General features: G+C 40.5%; 1 protein-coding gene across 1 annotated transcript; it reads left to right on the forward strand.

The window, feature by feature from the left end:
• The first annotated feature begins 17,504 nt into the window (after nucleotides 1-17,504).
• LOC103697383 (pentatricopeptide repeat-containing protein At1g02060, chloroplastic) lies at nucleotides 17,505-20,233 on the forward strand. The gene has a single exon (XM_026801223.2). It carries the CDS (start codon nucleotides 17,570-17,572, stop codon nucleotides 19,673-19,675), a length of 2,106 nt encoding a protein of 701 aa, XP_026657024.1. The 5' UTR covers nucleotides 17,505-17,569; the 3' UTR covers nucleotides 19,676-20,233.
• The last annotated feature ends 3,490 nt before the right edge of the window (nucleotides 20,234-23,723 follow it).

A 23,723-nucleotide genomic window follows, 5' to 3' on the forward strand; every position in this document is an offset into this window, starting at 1 on the left:
GAGAACTGTTATGGGTGTCCCTGTTTTCATCTCGGAGGATTTCATTGCTCGAGTCCTCCATCTCTCTAGTGAGGGGATTGTTCCCACACACCCCTCTGATAGGACAGAGGCCCTTACGACCATCTTAGGGAGTCCACCCTTGTCCCCCATAGAGGAGGTGTTCGCAAATCAGCTTTCGGCTGAAATGCGGCTTCTCCTAAGTGTCATCTCTAGGACTCTCTTCACCAAAACGGGTAGGTTCGATTTTATTTCAAAGAGAGACCTAGCACTGATGTACCATCTCCTCCAAGACACTCCCATCAACTTCCCCAAGCTTATCTGTGGAGTGATTGATTATAACCCTATTTGATTTTGATGAGCTCAAAGCATTTGAGTATATCTTATGTTTACTAATAAATTCAATCTAGTGTTTCAGTGAAATTCTTGTAAATTTATGGTTAAGTGTCTCTAGATTTGGTTCAAGACATTTTGGATAAGTTAAGAAGTCAATTTGAACCAAAGTCTGAGACTCGAGTCAACTCCGGGAGATTACGAGTCGACTCCAAGCATATCAGAAGCACTGGCACAGGCTCGAGTCGACTCCTGTACATTACGAGTCGACTCCGACTGAGAACAGACAGACGAACAGAAAGATCCAACTCAAAACCTGTCAACGAGTCGACTCCTGAAGAACGCGAGTCGACTCCGATACTGCCGAGTCGACTCCAGGGTAGTACGAGTCGACTCCAGGGAGTTACAGACAGAAAGACAGAGAAGTTATTTTGGACCCTGAGAGCCGAGTCGACTCCTGAGGAACTCGAGTCGACTCCGATGGTTGGCAGGTCGACTCCAAAGGAAGCGAGAGTCGACTCCCAGTGTGATACAAGGCAAAAGTCAGAGAGCAACTTTCGGACACTGAGAGCCGAGTCGACTCCCGCAAAGTCCGAGTCGACTCCAAGACAGCGCGACCCCAAAAAGACAGAAGACAGTATTTTCGTCTCTGAGAGGCGAGTCGACTCCAAGACAGTTCGAGTCGACTCCAAGACAGCGCTACCCCAAAAAGACAGAAGACTGTTTTTTGGATACTAAGAGCCGAGTCGACTCCGAAACAGTTCGAGTCGACTCCAGGACGGCACGAGTCAAAAGACAGAAGATCGGGAGTTCGGACTCTGAGCGCCGAGTCGACTCCCAGAATTTCCGAGTCGACTCAAGTGAGCAAAGTTGAAGAATACATCTATGGATTCCTTGGAATGAGTCGACTCCAAAAGTGCCAGGTCAGCTCTAGACTTTGGAGAGTCGACTTCGGGTTAAGTCGAGTCGACTCCCAGTCGAGAAGAGCACTTTAATTCAAATCCGGAACAGTTGCCGAACCGACTCCAGAAAAGCATGAGTCGACTCCTGTTGCAGCCGAGTCGACTCCAGATCGCGCGAGTCGACTCCGATCCCAACGGAAACATTGTCAGGATGTGCAGAATGTGCAGAACGGCTAGAAGATTGTGTCTAACGGCTAGTTTCCGTGGGAAATGGCTTAAATAGCCACAGAGAACTGTAGCAAGGTAGAGAAGCGACATTCCATTCAAAGAAAACAAGAAATCTTCATCTACCAAAGGATTTCAAAGGAAAAGAAGAAAGAGGGGCCATTAACTCCATCCAACCAACTCTTTCCAGCATTAAAGAAGTCTCCTTCAATCTTCAAGTCTTCAAGACATTCAAGAGGAGACCCTGAGTTCGAGAAGCCCTCCTCTACATCTTCATAAATTCGTTTGAGGGCTCTTAACTTCTCTCTTATTTATATCGCTGAATATCTGCTTGTTTAGAAGCTGTATTTTTCTGTTTATTTTTCAATCCATTTGTTCCTTACTTGATTCAATCAGGAGATTGAATCAAGGGTGTAAAGGTTTGTTGGTGAGCCTAGGTTGAAACCAACGTGTAAGGGTTTGATTGTGATCCCGGAAAAACAATCGGGTGGTTCTAGTCGGTGAGCCTGGAAAAACCGACCGAGTTCGTTGTGATCTCGTAAAACAACAAGTTAGGTTGTGAGCTTGTAAAACAACTGGCTGTAATCCGAGGGGTTATAGTGAATTCTCAAGTGAGGCTTGGGGAGTGGACGTAGGAGCAAGGGTTAGCTCCGAACCACTATAAATTTCCTTGTGTTTGTGATTGTCTTGTTGTCTCTTACTTTCATTTCATACACTGCACATAGCATCTAATTAATCCATTTGCAAAAAGCATTAATTAGTTATTCACAAACCTTTTAATTGCTATAATTATTTTAAGACCCAATTCACCCCCCCCTCTTGGGTTGTCTATCTGGGCAACAAGTGGTATCAGAGCCGGAACTCTATTACCCAAAGAGTAAAAGATCAAAATGACAACCCCATTTGGATCTTCTCACATTGAGGGCCAGTCCACCTATAGACCTCCATTTTTTAATGGATCCGACTACTCATATTGGAAGGCTAGGATGAGAATATTTATCCAAGCCCAAGACTATGAGATATGGACCACCATACTAAATGGACCATACATCCCATCCATTTATGTAGAGGGTGTCACTGTACCCAAGCTTGAAAAGGATTGGGATGACAATGACATAAGGAAGGCACAACTAAATGCCAAAGCCATGAATGTGCTTTATTGTGCTTTAGATAGAAATGAATTCAATAGAGTCTCTACTTGCATTTCTGCAAAAGAGATTTGGGATAGACTTGAAGTGACCCACGAGGGCACAAATCAAGTAAAAGAATCCAAAATAAATATATTAGTTCATAAGTATGAATTATTTAAAATAGATTCTAATGAAACAATCACTTGCATGTTCACTAGATTTACTGATATTGTCAATGGCCTAAAAAGCCTTGGCAAAAATTATACTAACAGTGAGCTTGTCAGGAAGATTCTTCGTTGTCTACCAAGGTCATGGGAAGCCAAGGTAACGGCAATCCAAGAAGCCAAGGACTTAAACAATCTGCCACTCGAGGAGCTAGTTGGATCCCTCATGACGCATGAGCTAACAATGAAATAACACAATAAAGAAGAGTCCTCTCACAAGAAAAAGATAATAGCACTAAAATCTGTTTCCACTAACAAAAATTTGTCTTGCAGCAGTAGCAGTGAAGAGGAAGACAATGAGGGAGATGATGATGAGGCTCTCCTTGTAAGAAAATTCCGTAGATTCATCAACCGGAAGAAGTCCTCTCATCAAAGGAGAGGCCCCTCAAGCTCCTATCACAAGGATAAAGGTAAGGAAAGGAAAAATGAGGGGATCGGATGTTATGAGTGTAAGAAGCTGGGGCATTTCAGAAATGAGTGTCCTTTGCTGAAGAAGGGGAGCAAGTATAAGAAAAAGAAAGTCCTCGTCTCCACCCTATCGGACTCCGATACATCATCATCATCATCGAATGAGGAACAAGAAGAAAAGGCCAACCTATGTTTTATGGCTAACGACAATGAGGTAACATCCGAAACACATTTAGACTTTACCTTTGATGAATTATATGATGCTTTCAATGAATTAATGGATGAGTATAAGATAATAAACCTTAAGAACAAAGAGTTGAAACTAACTAACCAAACTCACCTCCGTAAGTACGATACATTAATTAAGGATAAAGATGTTATCATTAAAGAAAATTCAGAACTTAAGACAAGCAACCAAATGTTAATTCAAAAGACTAATGCCTTAATTAAAGATAACGAAAGACTAACCAAAGAAATATTAGAACTTAAAAATAATAAACAAATCATAAAAGAGAGTCTCACAAAAGACCTAAATGGACTAAAAATAGAAAAACAAAAATTGGCACTAGAACTTGAAAAGTACAAGCCTTTTGTAGAAAAATTTACATATAGCTCAGAAAAATTAGAAATGATACTTAATAGTCAACGAGCTGTGTTCAATAGAGCAGGTTTAGGGTATAAACCTAAAAATAAGCAAAAGCTCCTTAGTAATTTTTTTGTAAAAGCAGGGGAAAGCAAAACTAAGAAAATAACATGTTTTTGCTGTGGAACATTAGGACATAAAGCAAATGTGTATGATTATAGAAAAGAAAAAACTAAGAGAAAAATTAAAAGGGTTTGGGTTCCAAAAGGAACCAACATTACTAACCATGAAGGACTCAAGAAAACTTGGGTACCTAAAATTGTATGATTTGCTTGTGTAGGAGTGTCTTGCAGCCAAGGTCGACAAAAATTGTTGGTACTTGGATAGTGGCTGCTCAAGATACATGACGGGTGACAAAGACCAATTCTTCACCCTTGAGCCTAAGAAGGGAGGTGCTGTGACATTTGGAGACAATAACCAAGGCCACATCATTGGTATAGGTAAAGTACAAATCACCCCTTCAACCTTTATTGATAATGTTAGATATGTTGATGGTCTTAAGCATAATCTACTTAACATTAGTCAATTGTGTGATAGAGATTTTGATGTTTTGTTCAAACCATCTTTATGCATCATAACCAACTCAAATGACAATAGTTTAGTTTTTAAAGGAATAAGACGTGAGAATGTGTATGTAGTAGACCTTGAGGATCTTGCCAAACATAACCCATGTTTAGTTGTTAATAAAACTAAGGATAATGATGCTAGTTGGTTATGGCACCGTAAGTTGAGTCATGCAAGTATGGACACAATATCAAAACTAGTTAAAAGAGATTCCGTGATAGGTTTGCCAAAACTAAAGTTTGAGAAGAATAAAATATGTAAAGCTTGTCAATATGGCAAACAATCAAGGAACTCATTTAAATCCATAAATTGTGTCTCTACCTCTAGACCTCTAGAACTACTACACATGGATCTATTCGGACCAACTAGAACCACAAGTCTAGGTGGAAATAAATATGGTCTAGTTATTGTAGATGATTTTTCTAGATATACTTGGGTCATGTTCTTAGCTCATAAAGATCAAGCATTTTCAGTATTTAAGAAATTTCATAAGGAAGTAACAAATGCTAGAGATACTTCAGTCATAGCTATTAGAAGTGATCATGAAACGAAATTTGAAAATCATCTATTTGATGAATTTTGCAATAAAAAAGAAATAACTCATAATTTTTCTGCACCTAGAACACCACAACAAAATGGAGTTGTAGAAAGGAAAAATAGAACCCTAGAGGAAATGGCTAGAACCATGCTATGTGAAAGTAACCTCCCTAAGTACTTTTGGGGAGAAGCTATTAATACCTCATGTCATATATTAAATAGAGTTTTATTGAGACCCATTATAAAGAAAACACCTTATGAACTTTGGAAAAATAGAAAACCAAAAGTAAACTATTTTCATGTCTTTGGATGTAGGTATTTTGTTCATAATAATGGGAAAGATAATCTAGGTAAATTTGACTCTAAATCTGATGAGGGTATATTTTTGGGGTATTCTACAACTAGTAAAGCCTATAGAGTTTTTAATAAAAGAACCCTTGTTATTGAAGAATCTATACATGTTGTTTTTGATGATTCTAGTGATATCTCTTCTAGCAAGAGAGTTGATCTTGATGATGATGCTGAAATTCTTGAAGAAAAGATTGATGAGATGACATTACAAGAAGATGAACAAAAATTAATTGGAAATGCATCATCAAGCCAAGAGGCTATTGTGGATAATGGGCTGACTAAGGCTTGGAGGTATGCTCATGGGCATCCTAAGGAATTAATTTTAGATGATCCATCTCAACCTGTTAGGACTAGAGCATCTCTTAGGAACTTAAATAATCATCTAGCTTTTGTCTCACATTTTGAACCCAAACACATAGAAGAAGCTGAAAAAGATGTAAATTGGATAAATGCAATGCAAGAAGAACTAAACCAATTTACTAGAAACAAGGTATGGAACCTAGTTGAACGACCCTCTGAATATTCAATTATAGGTACCAAATGGATATATAAAAATAAACTTGATGAAAATGGAATTGTAATTAGGAATAAGGCTAGACTAGTAGCAAAGGGCTATAATCAAGAAGAAAGTATAGATTTTGATGAAACCTTTGCTCCTGTAGCTAGACTTGAAGCAATTAGATTATTACTAGCATTCGCATTCTCTAAGGATTTCAAATTATTTCAAATGGATGTAAAAAGTGCATTTTGAATGGATATATTAATGAGGAGGTGTATGTAGAACAACCTCCTGGTTTTGAAAATCATCAATACCCTAATCATGTGTATAAATTGAACAAAGCACTTTATGGTTTGAAACAAGCACCTAGAGCATGGTATGAAAGACTTAGCAAATTTCTACTAGATCATGAGTTCTCTAGGGGAAATGTAGATACAATACTGTTTTTAAAGAAGAAAAACAAAGAAATGTTAGTAGTCCAGATTTATGTTGATGATATTATTTTCGGTGCTACTAACAATCGCCTCTGCGAAGAATTTGCTGACTTGATGCAGAGTGAGTTTGAAATGAGCATGATGGGAGAGCTGAACTATTTTCTCGGGCTTCAAGTCAAACAATCTGAAGAAGAAATCTTCATCAATCAAGCTAAATACATCAAGGAGATGCTTAAGAAGTTTGATATGGAGGGAAACAAGTCAATCAGCACACCCATGAGCTCATCATGCAAACTAGACCAAGATGAATCAGGTAAATCTGTAGATCAAAAGATGTATAGAGATATGATAGAATCTTTATTGTATCTCACTGCAAGTAAACCTGATATCATGTTTAGTGTATGCATGTGTGCTAGATATCAGTCTAATCCTAAGGAATCTCATCTAATTGCAGTCAAGAGAATTTTTAAATACCTAATAGGAACAAAAAATATAGGTTTATGGTATTCTAAAGAATCTAGCCTGAACTTAATAGGATACACAGATTCAGACTTTGCTGGTTGTAAACTTGATAGAAAAAGCACCAGTGAGTCATGTCAATTCTTAGGAGAAAATTTAATCTCATGGTTTAGCAAGAAACAAAACTCGGTTGCATTATCTACTGCTGAAGCTGAATATGTTGCTGCCGGAAGTTGTTGTGCTCAAATCATGTGGATCAAACAACAACTGGAAGATTATGGAATTAAACAAGATAAAATTCCCATTAATTGTGACAATACAAGTGCTATTAACTTAACTAAGAATCCAATTCAGCACTCAAGAACCAAACACATTGAAATAAGACATCACTTCATAAGAGATCATGTACTGAATTGTGATGTTACACTTCAATTTATTTGCACTGATGATCAACTAGCTGACATCTTTACAAAACCCTTGAGTGAAGAGAGATTTAGTGTGCTTAGGAGAGGATTAGGAGTGATTGATCCATCCTAGTGATGTTCTCTTCTAGTTCATTGATTTTGATGATTAGGTTGTGTTAAATATAGAGTCTCTCATCGATGATTATCAAATCAGATCATAAACTTAGTGATTATCCCTTGTTTGGCACGAAAATAGCATGATTTTTAGGTGCGTGCCAGAGTTCGAGTCGACTCGGATACGTTTCAGAGTCGGCTCATGAGGGGGAGTCGACTCGCACACAGATGGGAGTCGACTCGAGGTCGATGGCAACATATGGGGAGTCGACTCGCACATATTTTGGAGTCGACTCGAGGTCGAGTCGACTCGAGGTCGAGTCGACTCGCGACTTACTGGAGTCGACTCGCGGTCGGGAATCCGATGTTTTAACCCTAATCGAAGCATTTAATCAACACTTCTATTCACCGCCTCCACTATTCACAAACCCTAGAGCCGTCTCCGACCTCGTCTCCGACCTCCATTAGGGCTTTTCCGTCGAGCTTCTTCCGACCATTAGGACTTTTCCCCCTCTCTAGGTCTACTATGCCTCGTAAGGTAGTTGTCCCGAGCCGGAAGAGGCCTCAATCTGCGAGCGGCGCCGAGCGACGGTCCAAGGCTCGGAATGAACCCGTGAGGCCACAACCTCCGGTTCCTTCCCCGCCGAGGCCGGTTCCCTCGCGTCCGTGCGCCGGGAAGGCGGTCTCCACCGGGAGATATGTCAACTTCGACTATCTCTCCCGGGAAGGTTTCACAATAGGGCATAGGTTGAGGGCCCAAGGATTAGAGTTGCTTTGCTCCCTGGATCTCCCTACTTACCCGGGGCTTTAGGGAGTTTTATGGGACAGTTTCTAGGGATAATGGTGGGATACAGGGAACCGTAGCCGGTGTCCCTTTTTTCATTTCAGAGGATTTTATAGCATAAATCCTACATCTTCCCCAAGTAGGGGTGTTTCCCACTCATCCGGCCGATAGGACTGAGGCCCTTACGGCCATATTAGGGAGTCCACCCCAATCCCCACTAGATGAGGTGTCCGCTAGTCAGCTTTCAATTGAAATGCGGCTCCTCCTGAGTATTATATCTAGGACCCTCTTTCCCAAGACCGGCCGCTTTGACTTTGTATCCGAGAGGGACCTAGCCCTAATATACTATATTCTCCAAGATACCCCAATTAACTTTCCTAAGCTGATCTACAAATACCTATGTGAGCCACTAGACAAACCTAGGCTCACCCTTCCATATGGGATGTTGTATATCCTGATTTTTAGGGAGTCCGAGGTCCCCATTCCTGAGGGGGAACCCTCTCGCGCACTGCGATACACAGATCGCATGGGTGAGGGAACCCTTCACAGGATGGGATTTGATAAGGTTGAGGGAGTCTGGGTCAGGAAATCATCCTCTTCCACACCTACTACTCGACACTCCCCCAGCCTTGATCATGATTCTGACTTTCCCACCTATCCCTCCACCTCAGCACCATCCACTTCAGCCGGACCCTCCTCTTCAGCACCTCCTACTCAGCCACTAGAGGTCCGGATCTCTCCTGAGCAGCTCCGGGAGCTGCGGCAGGAGATTGTGCGGGATCTTCAAGACGACCTACTAAGGGAGCTTCGAGGTCCAGCCACTGCCCCCTCTTCTGCATTGGTTCCCTCATTGTCAGCCGTGACCGAGATGACGGCTCATCTGAGGGAAGAGATTTACAACGTCAGAAGCCTTATACAAGTCCAGTTCTCAAATATGAGTGATGTCACAAGCAACACAAGAAAGATGCGAGATGACATCCGACACGACTTGGGCAGCCAGAGTCAGGGGGCCGAGCGTCTGGCGAATGTGTTGATCTCCAAGTTGGATACCCTTCAGGAGAGTCTGACTGAGCTCTCCTCGATCCATAGTAGGGCCACCTCGGCGATCATCACGCAGCTAGGGAACGTCACAGATGGGGTCAGTCTACTTATGGAACAATCAAGACTGAGCAAGGGAGCCACATCCTCCTCAAAGAAGCCCTAGCTTGCTTTTTTATTTTGACATGTACTTACTGCTTTACTCTTTGTATCTACAAGTGTACCTACATATACAATCAATACAATGAGTAGACAATTTTATTCAATACTGTGCAAATTTAATCTCTAATTGCTTGTGTGATGTGCTTTCTTCCTTTTTGCTATGATGACAAAAAGGGGGAGAAAATATATTGAATAGACATGTAAAGGGAATCAATGAAAATCAATAAAAAGCAAACTTTTAAAACACACAATAATTTGCTCTTAGTGGATTCGATACCTCGAGGCTCATTATCTCTCTGTTGGGGCTCCTAACGGAGTAATCTCCAGAATCTATTCAAGAAATATTCGGAGATTAGTTGAATCATACTCAAGAACAAATTGGCAGATTTTTCCTCTAAAAACCAAAAATTTAAGTTCAAAAGCTTCAATACACTAAAAGAAATTTCAAAGAATCAAAACAAAGTTGAATGCATGTGTTGAGGGAGAGAATCTGAATTTTTAAGAAAGCAAACTCATTAAATATATATAAGCCAAACAATTGATTGCATGACATGAAGGCTTATATAATTCCAAATGAAAGGGGGAGCTTTAACTTCAAAATTTACTGTTTCACACCTTTCAGTTTTGGATAAATTAAAATAACTAGACACTTGAATTCATTTTAAAATTTTACTATAAATCTCCTTGTTTGTTGAGCAATTCACTTTAAAATATACTCAATGTTTTGTCATCATCAAAAAGGGGGAGATTGTGGAGTGATTGATTATAACCCTATTTGATTTTGATGAGCTCAAAGCATTTGAGTATATCTTATGTTTACTAATGAATTCAATCTAGTGTTTCAGTGAAATTCTTGTAAATTTATGGTTAAGTGTCTCTAGATTTGGTTCAAGACATTTTGGATAAGTTAAGAAGTCAATTTGAACCAAAGTCCGAGACTCGAGTCGACTCCGGGAGATTACAAGTCGACTCCAAGCGTATCAGAAGCACTGGCACAGGCTCGAGTCGACTCCTGTACATTACGAGTCGACTCCGACTGAGAACAGACAGACGAACAGAAAGATCCAACTCAAAACCTGTCAACGAGTCGACTCCTGAAGAACGCGAGTCGACTCCGATACTGCCGAGTCGACTCCAGGGTAGTACGAGTCGACTCCAGGGAGTTACAGACAGAAAGACAGAGAAGTTATTTTGAACCCTGAGAGCCGAGTCGACTCCTGAGGAACTCGAGTCGACTCCGATGGTTGGCAGGTCGACTCCAAAGGAAGCGAGAGTCGACTCCCAGTGTGATACAAGGCAAAAGTCAGAGAGCAACTTTCGGATACTGAGAGCCGAGTCGACTCCAAGACAGCGCGACCCCAAAAAGACAGAAGACAGTATTTTCGTCTCTGAGAGGCGAGTCGACTCCAAGACAGTTCGAGTCGACTCCAAGACAACACTACCCCAAAAAGACAGAAGACTGTTTTTTGGATACTGAGAGCCGAGTCGACTCCGAAACAGTTCGAGTCGACTCCAGGACGGCACGAGTCAAAAGACAGAAGATCGGGAGTTCGGACTCTGAGCGCCGAGTCGACTCCCAGAATTTCCGAGTTGACTCAAGTGAGCAAAGTTGAAGAATACATCTATGGATTCCTTGGAATGAGTCGACTCCAAAAGTGCCAGGTCAGCTCCAGACTTTGGGGAGTTGACTCCGGGTTAAGTCGAGTCGACTCCCAGTCGAGAAGAGCACTTTAATTCAAATCCGGAACAGTTGCCGAGCCGACTCCAGAAAAGCATGAGTCGACTCCTGCTGCAGCCGAGTCGACTCCAGATCGCGCGAGTCGACTCCGATCCCAACGGAAACATTGTCAGGATGTGCAGAATGTGCAGAACGGCTAGAAGATTGTGTCTAACGGCTAGTTTCCGTGGGGAATGGCTTAAATAGCTACAGAGAACTGTAGCAAGGTAGAGAAGCGACATTCCATTCAAAGAAAACAAGAAATCTTCATCTACCAAAGGATTTCAAAGGAAAAGAAGAAAGAGGGGCCATTAACTCCATCCAACCAACTCTTCCCAGCATTAAAGAAGTCTCCTTCAGTCTTCAAGTCTTCAAGACATTCAAGAGGAGACCCCGAGTTCGAGAAGCCCTCCTCTACATCTTCATAAATTCGTTTGAGGGCTCTTAACTTCTCTCTTATTTATATCGCTGAATATCTGCTTGTTTAGAAGCTGTATTTTTCTGTTTGTTTTTCAATCCATTTGTTCCTTACTTGATTCAATCAGGGGATTGAATCAAGGGTGTAAAGGTTTGTTGGTGAGCCTAGGTTGAAACCAACGTGTAAGGGTTTGATTGTGATCCCGGAAAAACAATTGGGTGGTTCTAGTCGGTGAGCCTGGGAAAACCGACCGAGTTCGTTGTGATCTCGTAAAACAACAAGTTAGGTTGTGAGCTTGTAAAACAACCGGCTGTAATCCGAGGGGTTATAGTGAATTTCCAAGTGAGGCTTGGGGAGTGGACGTAGGAGCAAGGGTTAGCTCCGAACCACTATAAATTTTCTTGTGTTTGTGATTGTTTTGTTGTCTCTTACTTTCATTTCATACACTGCACATAGCATCTAATTAATCCACTTGCAAAAAGCATTAATTAGTTATTCACAAACTTTTTAATTGCTATAATTATTTTAAGACCCAATTCACCCCCCCCCCCTCTTGGGTTGTCTATCTGGGCAACATTATCTACAAATACCTCTGTGAACCCCTAGACAAACCTAGGTTGAGTCTCCCTTATGGCATGTTATTCACCCTTATATTTAGGGAGTTAGAGGTCCCTATCCCTGAGGGGGAACCCTCTCGCTCACTGCGGTTTACAGATCGCATGGGTAAGGGAACCTTTCATCGGATGGGATTCCATAAGGTCGGGGGAGTCTGGGTTCGGAAACCATCCACTTCCACACCATCTGACCCTACCACTCATCACTCCCCTAGCCCTGACCATGACCAGGACTACTATACAGATCTTCCCACCTATCCTTCTACCTCTGGTCCTACACATACAGAGCCCTCCACCTCCACTGCCCCACCTTCTCAGCAGCAGCCCCTGGAGGTCCGGATATCTTCTGAGCAGCTCCGAGAGTTGCAGCAGGAGATAGTGAGGGAACTAAGAGATGATTTGCTGAGGGAGCTTCGAGGTCATCAGAGTGCTCCCTCCACCGAGCTAGTTCCCTCCCTGGCAGCAGTAGCCGAGATGATTGCGCACTTGAGGGAGGAGATATCCAATATGCGCAGCCTGGTCCAAGTTCAATACTGGAACATAAGTGACGTCAAGGACGACACGAAGAAGATGCGAGACGGCATCAGACATGAGCTAGGGAGCCAGAGCCAGGGTGCAGAGAGGCTAGCCCAAGCATTGTTCTCCAAGTTGGACACCCTTCAGACGAGTGTGACCGAGCTTACCACGATCCAGTCTAGGGCCACCTCGGAGATCATCGAGCAGCTAGGGAACATCTCTGAGGGGATAAGCCTAGTCATGCAAATGAATAGGCTTAAAACAGGATCCACATCCTCCACTACAAAGAAACCCTAGTGTATTTTTTATGTTTTTTTTTGTGATGTACAGTTCCCTGAGGACTTCTTTTGATATGTGATCACACTTGTACTCAAATTTGAATTTAATTCAATGAGTAGAAATTTTCTTTCAAAGTTGTGCATTCTTGAGTTCTTATACTTTTCTGTGTTTTCTGCCTTTTTGCTATGATGACAAAAAGGGGGAGAAAATATATTGAATTGAAATGTAAAGGAAATCACTAAAAAGAAAATTAAAAGAAAATTCTTAAAGTGAAAAGTAATTTGTTCTAAGTGGATTCGATACCTCGAGGCTCATTATCTCTCTGTTGGAGCTCCTAAAGGAGTAATCTCCAGAATTTATTCAAGGGATATTCGGAGATTAGTTGAATCATACTCAAGAACAAATTGTCAGGTTTTTCCTCTAAAACTAAAAATTTAAGCTCAAAAGCTTCAAGACATTAAAAGAAAATTCAAAAAATCTAAACAAAATTGAATGCATATGTTGAGGGGGAGAATCTGAAATCTTAAGAAAGGAAATTCATTAAACACATATAAGCCAAACAATTGATTGCATGACATGAAGGCTTATATAATTCCAAATGAAAGGGGGAGCTTTAACTTCAGGATTTACTGTTTCACACCTTTCAATTTTGGATAAATAATGACTAGACACTTGAATTCACTTCAAAACTTTATTATAAATCTCTTTTTGGTTGAGCAATTCACTTTACAAATACTCAATGTTTTGTCATCATCAAAAAGGGGGAGATTGTGGAGTGATTGATTATAACCCTATTTGATTTTGATGAGCTCAAAGCATTTGAGTATATCTTATGTTATACTGATGAATTCAATCTAGTGTTTCAGCCAAATATTTGTGAATTTATGTTTAAGTGTCTCTAGCTTCGGTTCAATACATTTTGGCTAAGTATGGAACTCAGTCTGAACCAAAGTCTGAAGCTCGAGTCGACTCCGGAAGGTTACGAGCCGACTCCAAGTGTTTCAGAAGTTCTGGCACATGCTCGAGTCGACTTCGGTACACTACGAGTCGACTCCGACTGAGAGCTGACAGAAAGACAGAAAGTTGATTTTCAGACCCTGTCAGCGAGTCGACTCAATAAGGGTTCGAGTCGACTCCGATGGTTGCCGAGTCGACTCCCGACGTTTCCGAGTCGACTCCAAAGGGTAACAGAAGAAAGACAGAACAATGTATTTCAGACCCTGCAGCCGAGACGACTCCAGAAGGTTACGAGTCGACTCCGAAGTTTGGCGAGTCGACTCCTAGTTAAGTACGAGTCGACTCTCAGAGGAAAGCACGACTAGAAGGCAGTTCAAGCCAAAACATAGAGGATCAGTTTTCGGATTCCGAGAGCTGAGTCGACTCCAACAAAATGCGAGTCGACTCCGAGGCAGTTCAACTCAAAACACAGAGAAGCAGTTTTCGGACACTGAGAGCCGAGTCGACTCCAACAAAGTGCGAGTCAACTCCGAGGCAGTTCAACTCCAAACACAGAGGATCAGTTTTCGGGCTCTGAGAGCCGAGTCGACTCCAAGATGATCCGAGTCGACTCGAGAAAGAAATGCAGAAAAACAGATCTCTGGAACCCTGAGAACGAGTCGTCTCCGGAGGGCCGAGTCATCTCCAGACATTGGCGAGTCGACTCCAAGTTTGGCTGAGTCGACTCCAGAACGGGACAGCACTTTAATTCAAATTTTGAACAGTGGGCGAGTTGTCTCCCGTAAAGCATGAGTCGACTCCAGCAACAGCCGAGTCGACTCCGATCCCAACGGACACTATGTCAGAAGTTGCAGACTGTGCAGAACGGCTCTAAAAGTGTGTCTAACGGCTAGTTTTCGATGGAAAGTGCTTAAATAGCCAGAGTAAACAGTAATAGATATCAAGAGAGAGATTCCATTCAAAGCAAAAGGGATTTCCACCTACCAAACCCTCTCTAGAGTAAATACAAGAGAAAGAAGGAAGAAGTGCATTGAAGTCCATCCTCTAAACATCTTCCTCGCATTCAAGGCTCCTCATCTGACAGCAAATCTACTTCCCACTCAAGAGGAGATTGCAAAGTTCGAGAAGTCCCTTTCCTCACATCTAAAAATCTGTTTGGGGGCTTCTAACTCTTCTTTAGTTATATTGTTTATATTTGCTTTTCAAGAAGCTATCCTTGTACTCTTTTCAAACTGTTTTTCTTACTTGATTCAATCAGGGGATTGAATCAAGGGTGTTAAGGTTGGTTGGTGAGCCGAGGGTAAAACCAACGTATAAGGGTTCGATTGTGATCCCGGGAAAACAATCGGGTGGTTCTAGTCGGTGAGCCTGTAAAAACCGACCGAGTTCGTTGTGATCTCGTAAAACAACAAGTTGGGTTGTGAGCTTGTAAAACAACCGGCTGTAATCCGAGGGATTATAATGAACTCCCAAGTGAAGCTTGGGGAGTGGACGTAGGAGCAAGTGTTAGCTCCGAACCACTATAAAATCTCTTGTGTTTGTGATTGTTTTATTGTCTCTTCCATTTTCTTCATTCACTGCATATAGTAAACTAATTAATCCATTTGCAATAAGGTTTAATTAGTTAATCACAAAGTTTTTAATTGCAATAATTACTTAAAACCCAATTCACCCCCCCTCTTGGGTTGTCTTTTTGGACAACAGAGTTTTCTTATTGTGGTCTCAGCGCAAGTCGAGTGGATGAAAAAAACATTTGCATGAGAATTTCATTCTTGAAGTTGTGATCAGTTAGTTATATATTTTCCTGACATTTTCTCACTCTTTGCCATGGAAATTATAACCTGGTTGCATCTTTTTTACTATTCTTCTATCTATGTAGCATTCTCAGTTTCATTGCCTCTACATTTCAACATCAGCCCCTTTATATGTATTTGGATACTGATATTGTTTTGGGGGTTGTGAGCCTAATCATAGTTTTGTTTCTATTCACCATCAGTTACTTTAGATTATTTTCCCTCTTCATGTCTATTTTCTTAGTTAGTCTTCTAAATTAGTTACATTAATTTATATTTTGTTTTGTATACTATATGCAATGTTTGCTATTGGAATATTTCATTTTAGTCTTATTTATTATTTTTATGATTTTTATAGGGCAATAATGAGTGGCCATGTAGTTATTTTTTTGTGTCTGTGTGTGTGTTTTATATATCTGATTTCCACCATTTTTTGTTTAGTTTCTATCTATGATATGAAGGAATATTCTCTAGAAAAGAGAGTGGTTATTGTAGGTTTTTTGGATACTATTTTTCTGGCTTGTGCTTTTCCTCAATAGATTTATTCTATCATAATACACATGGACACAAAATTCCTGAGCACTACCCTTTTGGATTTATTTTTTTTATATTTGCTTATTTTCTGAATTCATAACAATGATGGTTGTACAATTATACATCTCCAGATAAATACATTATATATTTTCATTTACATGTGACATTCAACTTTAAAAAACCTGCATTGCTTATTATGTGAGAGCTAATTTTGCATGTATATAAGAGTTTTATCTTTATCATTACATACGATAGAAAGGATATATGTATTAATAATCAATTTCTAAATATTATAGCCAATAAAGAACAATGGCCCAACTCATACTCGACGGCAGAATTTGTTAGATGACTACTTTGCTTATACATAATTAGCAAAAGAGTGGTCAATCCTAGGATTTGTTTGTCTTTTGTCATACAAAGGTGACACAGGATTCAACAATGTATATTCCCTTGAGAACTTACTGTGATGTGAGGTACATGTTCAGGGAAACAAGGGACAGGAGTTTATTTTGGTGCTTTAACATCTCCTTCGACAAATATAGATCAAGATACTCCCTCACCTAATGAAAGATGAGATGATAGAGCTGGTGTCTGAGGTCGGAGATCCATCACTATTGTACTTACCCAAAAATTGTCACATTCTTTTGCTGCAGGTAGATTTGATATATGCTTCCTATATGTCACTTCCTTTAAATCATAGAAGACAGTCATAATAGATATTTTTTGTTATTTAGTTGCAATTATATTGCCGCTGATTATTTTATCTGTAGAGCCGTGACAGCATCCATTCTATTTGGTGGACTGTGCTACTTCTATTTACAAAGAAATATAGTTTAATGTTACAATTATGGGCTAGACAATTACATTATCTGGCATACCTTTTCAGGGGATGTGCTTCTTAATGCAATCATTTACTTCTAGCTATCTCAGTAACATTTTTATTCTATGTTTCTCATACAAAACTCTTGTTTCTTTAGAAATCTAGAAAATTGTATGATCCTATATAGTTATTACTTTATGTTTCTATTGAAGCGTTATAGAATGTTTGACACAAAAGTATTGGACGTACTGTACCGTAATTCAGTACCGATATCTGATACAGATGGCATATCGATACTGTGCTAGCATGGTATTGATGTAGAGTCTGATACCGAAATAGCGAATCTAGATCTCATGTGTCTTAAAAATCATCCTCCCATGATATTCTGTGCTTTTTCTTTTCTATTTTTTCTCTCTTTCAAACTAAGCACATTGCTAAATAGATTTTTCCATGACACAGTTTTGGTCAAGCTTTTGCACATTAATAAATGGAGTAATTGAGATTCGCAACCTCGATTTTTCGTAATTTTATGTTTAATTTATATTGACTAAAAATTTTATTTCCATTTCTTAGTTTTAATGATAATTTATGTTTAACCCTTTTTTGAAAAATATGTGCAAGAAAATAACTATGTACGTTTCCGAATTCCGACGTCCAGCGAGAAAACCGACACATCAGCTAATGATCCAAACCAGACGCGTTGCCGCCATGCCATGTCCCGTTCCCAGCAGCGCTCCCTCCGTCCCCCCTCCTCCTCCTCCTCCTCCTCGTCGGTAGAATTAGAATTAACAAAGGATCCGGATCTGGACCCGGACCTCCCCCACGCCATCGCCCGTCTCATCAATTCCCATGGGGCCCTCGACTCTGCCCTCTCCGGCCTCATCCCCCGCCTCACCCCCTCTGCCCTCCTCTGCGCCCTCGGCCTGGTCAGCACCCCCGCCGCCGCCCTCCGCCTCTTCCGCTGGGCCCAACCCCTCCTCCCCTCCCTTCTCTCCGACCGCCGCCCCGCCGCCAAGACCCTCCACCTCCTCCTCCGCTCCCGCGACCCCCGCCCCGCCCTCCACTTCGCCCTCTCCCTCCCACCCTCCTCCCTCGCCGACCACTCCTTCAACGCCCTCCTCCGCTCCCTCTCTCGCGCCGGCCACCTCCGCTCCTCCCTCTCCCTCTTCCGCCTCCTCCCCTCTCCCTCCGCCTTCTCCTTCAACTCCCTCCTCGCCGCCCTCCTCCGCCGCGGCCGCACCCGCGCCGCCCGTTCCCTGTTCGACGAAATGCTCCACCGCGCCCCCGCCGTTCGCCCCGACGCCTGTACCTTCAATACCCTCATCCGCGGCCTCTGTCTCAACTCCATGCCCGCCGAGGCCTTCCGCCTCTTCCGCGAGATGCCCCGCCATGGCTGCCAGCCCGACCTCGTTACCTACAACACCCTCCTCGATGGCCTCTGCCGCGCCGGCGAGCTCCACGCCGCCCGCGGCCTCCTAGACGCTATGCGGACCAAAAGCTCCGATCTTGCCCCCAACGTCGTCTCCTACACCACCCTGATCCGCGGGTACTGCGGCAGGCTGCTCCCGGCCGAGGCCGTGGGCGTCTTCGAGCAGATGGTGGCGGTTGGAGTCAAGCCCAACCGGATCACCTACAATACCCTCATCCAAGGGCTCTGTGAGGCTAAAAGGATGGATTTGGGGAAGGAAATCTTGGAACAGGGAAATGGTGCCAATGGCGATTCAACTTTTAGGCCTGATACTTGCACGTTTAACATATTGATAGCTTCACACTGTAAGATGGGCCGCGTGGGTGAGGCGTTGAAGATGTTTGATAGAATGCCGGAACTGAAGGTTAAGGCTGACTCGGCCACATACAGCACGTTGATACGGGGCCTATGTCAAAGTGGTGAGTTTGGGAGAGCGGAGGAGCTCGTTGATGAGTTGTTAGAGAAGGAGGTGTTGCGGAGGAGAGGTGGTTGTGTTCCTTTGATGGCAGCTTATAATCCAATATGTGAGTATTTATGTAACAACGGAAAAGCAGAGAAGGCGAGGAGGCTGTTTCAGCAGCTGTTGGATAGGAGGGCCACAGTGGATGTTGGAGCATTCAAGACTCTGATCTCGGGGCACTGCAGGGAGGGGGCTTTTAAAGAAGGGTATGAGCTGCTGGTCTCAATGGTAAAGAGGGACCTTGTGCCAGATGTGGAGACCTATGAGGCTTTGGTTGTGGGATTTTTGGGGAATGGGAAGGTGGATTATGCTTTCAAGGCACTGGAGAGGATGTTGGACAGTGGGCATCGACCTAGCACAGCTACCTTCCATTCAGTGCTTGCTGGGCTTTTGGAAAAAGATTATTGCGCTGAAGAAGCTGGTAAGTTGGTTGCTGTGATGATAGAGAGGAAGATTCGTCAAAGCATCAATCTTTCAACAGATGTTATGGCCAATCTGTTTAGCAATGGATTGAGTGATAGAGCTTTCGAGATTGTTAGATTGCTTTATGATAATGGATATTATGTGAAAATGGAGAAGTTGGCTGGATCACTCTGCCAGGGCAAGAAATTCTTGGAAGCACGCGAGCTTTTGCTGTTTAGTTTGGAGAAGAGTCAGGAACTGGATAGCAAAGTTTATGGCACAGTGATTAGTGGGCTTTGTGTCTCTGGCAAAGCTCCAGAAGCATTTGGTTTGTTTTATAAGATGATTGACAAGAAAAGTGCAACTGTACCTTCTAATTGCTTAGTCTCTTTGAAAGCTGCACTGGAGGAATCAAGAAAATGGAAAGAGGCAGAGTTTGTCTGGAAACAAATGTGTCATGCAAATTCCGAAAGTGTTAACTGTAACTGAGTTCTGTTTATATGTGTCCTCAATCTTCTCTGTTCACTAAAGATTTCCTCGGCAAGGATGTTTTTCAGATAATTATTGGTACATCAAGATAACAAGCTATAAAACTACAAAAATTACAGTTGAGATTAGTGCATGAAGGAGTTGGGTAAGCATACCAAAACTAACGATTGACGCTGAGAACAAGTAGCAGGTTGTGTGGAGTAATTTCCACGCAACAAAAGAGGTAACTGTTTGTTCTTGTATATAAAGTGCTGCATATCAACAAGACTTATCGATGCTATTCACTATGTTTTTCGAAAGGACTGGAGGGGGCAAATGTTTCCATGCCCTGGTATGCTAGAGAAGATTACCATGCTGGAACATATGGAGGTTGCTTGGTCACCTGCAACAAGATATATAGCTCCAGGCAGAAATGTTGCATTTGAAATTGTTGTTGTAAAAACTATTTTTGTTTGATTTAGTTCATGATTGCAAATGCATTTGCAGTTGTTTGGTTATTTAATGCTAAAAGAGGTGTGATAATTTTGCAAATCACCTGATCAGGTTACCCTTCTAGAAGACAGTTTACATTTTGTTCTTTTATCACATTTGACCAACCACAACCGACTATTAACCATTCTCAATACTATACGATATGTAATAATATTATATGCATTACTATGATAATTATTTAATGTTTATAATAGTGATTTATTTGAATTTTTATTTTTATATTATAATTAATTATTATACTAGCTAAAATGATAAGTATCTTAAGTATTACAATCTTGTATACTAATGACTATAATAATATAATAATAATAATAATTTATTATCATTATAATTATAATAATAGTTAATTATTTTACATGGTTATTATAGTAATCATAAATATATTTGGTACAAAAGAGATATGTAGGATTTTATTAGTTAAGAGGTGCATAATAAATAATCTAGGAAGAAGTCTTGTGCCATATAAATAGCTCCTCTTACCAGCCAATCGACCACCACATTACCTTCCCCATAGCTATGGAAAACCTTAGAAAGTCAAAAGCCTCGAGGATAACTATCAATGATCTAGGAACATCAGCTGACTCCATATAAACCACTTGGCTACTATGGGCAGGGCTAGATAAGATTTAGGAGTAAGATCCACCACATCGAAAGATAAATAGCGTGCCAAACTTTTAAAAATCATAATTTGGTTATATGACACCTGATTGAATGATCTTTTTTTTAAAAAAAAAAAATCAGATAACTTTTTAAGCTTCATGACGTGCTGCCCCTCCTTGAAGGTACATTTTATCATGGGTTGGGCCTAGGCAAAAAAAATATCAAAATTTAAATAGGCTCGGACCAAAGAGCAACTAAAAATGAATATAGTTTAGGCCCGAGGTCTAGCCCATGATCAACTCTACCTAAAGGGTGCAGCGTAGCTAGTAATCAGGGCCAAATTACATCGTTTCGATCTCGAAACGGGCTGGTCAAATCGATTTTTTTTTTTGAAAAAGACTTTAATCGAATGTATCTCCTAATCTTAGAAAAATTAGGCAGAACAACAAAAGATAAAATTAATGAAAGCAGCGAGATCTACCTTCTGGCGAATTTTAGCTTTTTCATATTTATTTCTATTGGTTATGTCTATTTTAGAAAAGCTAGTCCTGTTCGAACTAGAAGAGAAATCTGATCCAAATTGTGAAGGACAAACCTCACTATTATAAATAGAGGCTATACATCTCAATTTATGAATCATCAATGAAAGAAAAGAGGATATATACCCTACTTTTGACGAATTTTCTACTTTTTCCTATATCTTTTTGAGAAATTCGAGTTAAAGAAATTCTTTCTTCTTCCTAATTGGATTAACCTGGTATCATGGAGAATAGTGTCATAAGGAAAACAATTTCGACCATTCACGTTTGATTGTATTCAAGATAACATAGTAGCAGGATGACCCTCTAGCCAAACATGCATAGCATAAAATTGAGAAAACTATTTGATATTATCATAACTATATATTTCTATAACAATAAAATATTATATATTATATCCTGTTATAATAATTAATTGATATATAATGTGTGAATATTATATGATTATACATGGAGGCTGACACTAGTCCAATAGGCACCTAAGGCTGCAGAAGTGTATGCAACCAATTTTGCTTGAAAAGCTTTTGCAGCAAAAGGCTCCAAAACTGTAACTAGGTTGCGTACAATTGGAATTACTTCCAAGCAACCAAATAATTGTAAGGCCCTATCTGGGGGAGCTTTTGGAGGGCCAAAAAGCACTTTCTGGCCCTCCAAAAGTACTTTCAGATAAGAAATGGTGTTTGGTAAAATTTTCGCAAAGCTGTTTCAGCTTTTGCGGGAAGCTAAAAACAACTTTTGGGAAGAAGCTCCAATTTGGAGCTTTCCGAAAACGCTGTTTTCAGTTTTGTCGGAAAGCTGTTTTTTGGACCAAAATACCCCATTTAAATCTCACTTTTTTCCTCCAAAACCCTCATCCCACCTCTCCCTCTCTCACCCATCCTCTTCCTCTCCCTTTCTATCTTCTTCTTCCTCTCAACGCCTCCGTCACTGTTCCTTCTTCCTCTTCTTTTTTTTTTCTTTTTTTTTTGTTTTGGGAGCTCGTGGTTGCCCATGGTGGCAGCCACCATGCCGGCCACCACCCATGGCCGGCGACCCCTCTATATTTCAATGAAATAAAATAATAAATAAATAAATAAATAAAATAAATAAAAAAAATAATGAGTGAGTGGCAAATAATCTGATCTAAATAAATAAAAAAATAAATAAATAATATTAGTAATTATTTAACAAATTTTTTCACCTAGCTAGAAAATTTATTAGAGAGATAAATGGTTATTAGAAGGATGAAAAATTAATTTACACTAATAATTATAATATTTTATATATTTATTATTGTATTATACTATAAATATAATATTATATTACATTATATCATAATACATTGATATGTTATGTTAAATAATTTAATATTATATTAAATTATTATTCTATAATACATAATGTTATAGTACTATATTATAATAATATTGTATTACATTACATTAATATTATACTATATCATATATTTATGTATTAATACATATTATATTTTATTATGCTCTGTTGTATAATACTGGTAATGTCCTTTATGGTCATTTTGTTATACAAAAGTACTTTCTCAGTTTGTTTACCAAACACATGTTAAAGTGCCACAGCACTTTAAAAATGTAGTTACCAAACAGCAAACAGCTTTTTATAAACGCTCTGCTTTAGACAGCTCTACTTCCAAAAGCTCTACTACTAACAGCTCCCCCAAACAGGGCCTAAGTCATACCAAGCAATCAAACAGTTGTAAGTGCCGACCTGCAAGTTATTTGCAAGCACTTGGATCTACTGGAGCTCTGCTATAGGCATCTAAAGCCCTGTGGTTCAACATGCCTTGATAGCTGGGTTGATTAGGCAATGTTATAAGTAGTGGATTTCTCAAGCCTATGCTTATGGAATTTATAGTTATCAATCTAATAGGTGATCTTAATTTCTTTCGAATTGTGGGATCTCCAGCCATTTTGGACTCTTATATTTTTGGTTTTCGTGTTTCTTCTGAACTCATGGGGCTCGTTTGGTTCGCGGGAAAAGAAGGGGGAAAGTGTGGTCAACGGAAAAGTAATGAGATGCCTCTTGTTTGATTGGAGTTTTCAAAAAAGAGAGATGGGAAAGTTGTATTCCCATGAGAATTGATTCCCACATTTCATGGAAAAGTCTTTCCCATAAAAAACATGGAAAAGTTACTTTCCCATAAGGTAGGAATCACTCCATCTTTATTTTTTTCCAAAAAGGCCCTTCCGCATTAAAGAGGCATTAAAGACCTAATTTTTATTAAGGGTATAATAGGAATTACACATAACTTTTCTAGGAAAGTGGATGGTCAACCAAACATTAGCACTCTGAAAATCTGTCACTTTTCCATGGTTAATCAAACATGCCAAAAGTACTTTTCCAGGCAACCTCTTCCTAGAAATCTGCTTCCCAGGAATCATATTCTCAAGAGGAAAAATGCG

Source organism: Phoenix dactylifera, unplaced genomic scaffold, assembly GCF_009389715.1.
Source record: "Phoenix dactylifera cultivar Barhee BC4 unplaced genomic scaffold, palm_55x_up_171113_PBpolish2nd_filt_p 000228F, whole genome shotgun sequence".
NCBI lineage: Eukaryota > Viridiplantae > Streptophyta > Magnoliopsida > Arecales > Arecaceae > Phoenix > Phoenix dactylifera.

What these genes read in the sequence shown, in the direction of transcription:
- LOC103697383 (XM_026801223.2), top strand. Translation starts at nt 17,570, where the DNA reads ATGTCCCGTTCCCAGCAGCGCTCCCTCCGTCCCCCCTCCTCCTCCTCC.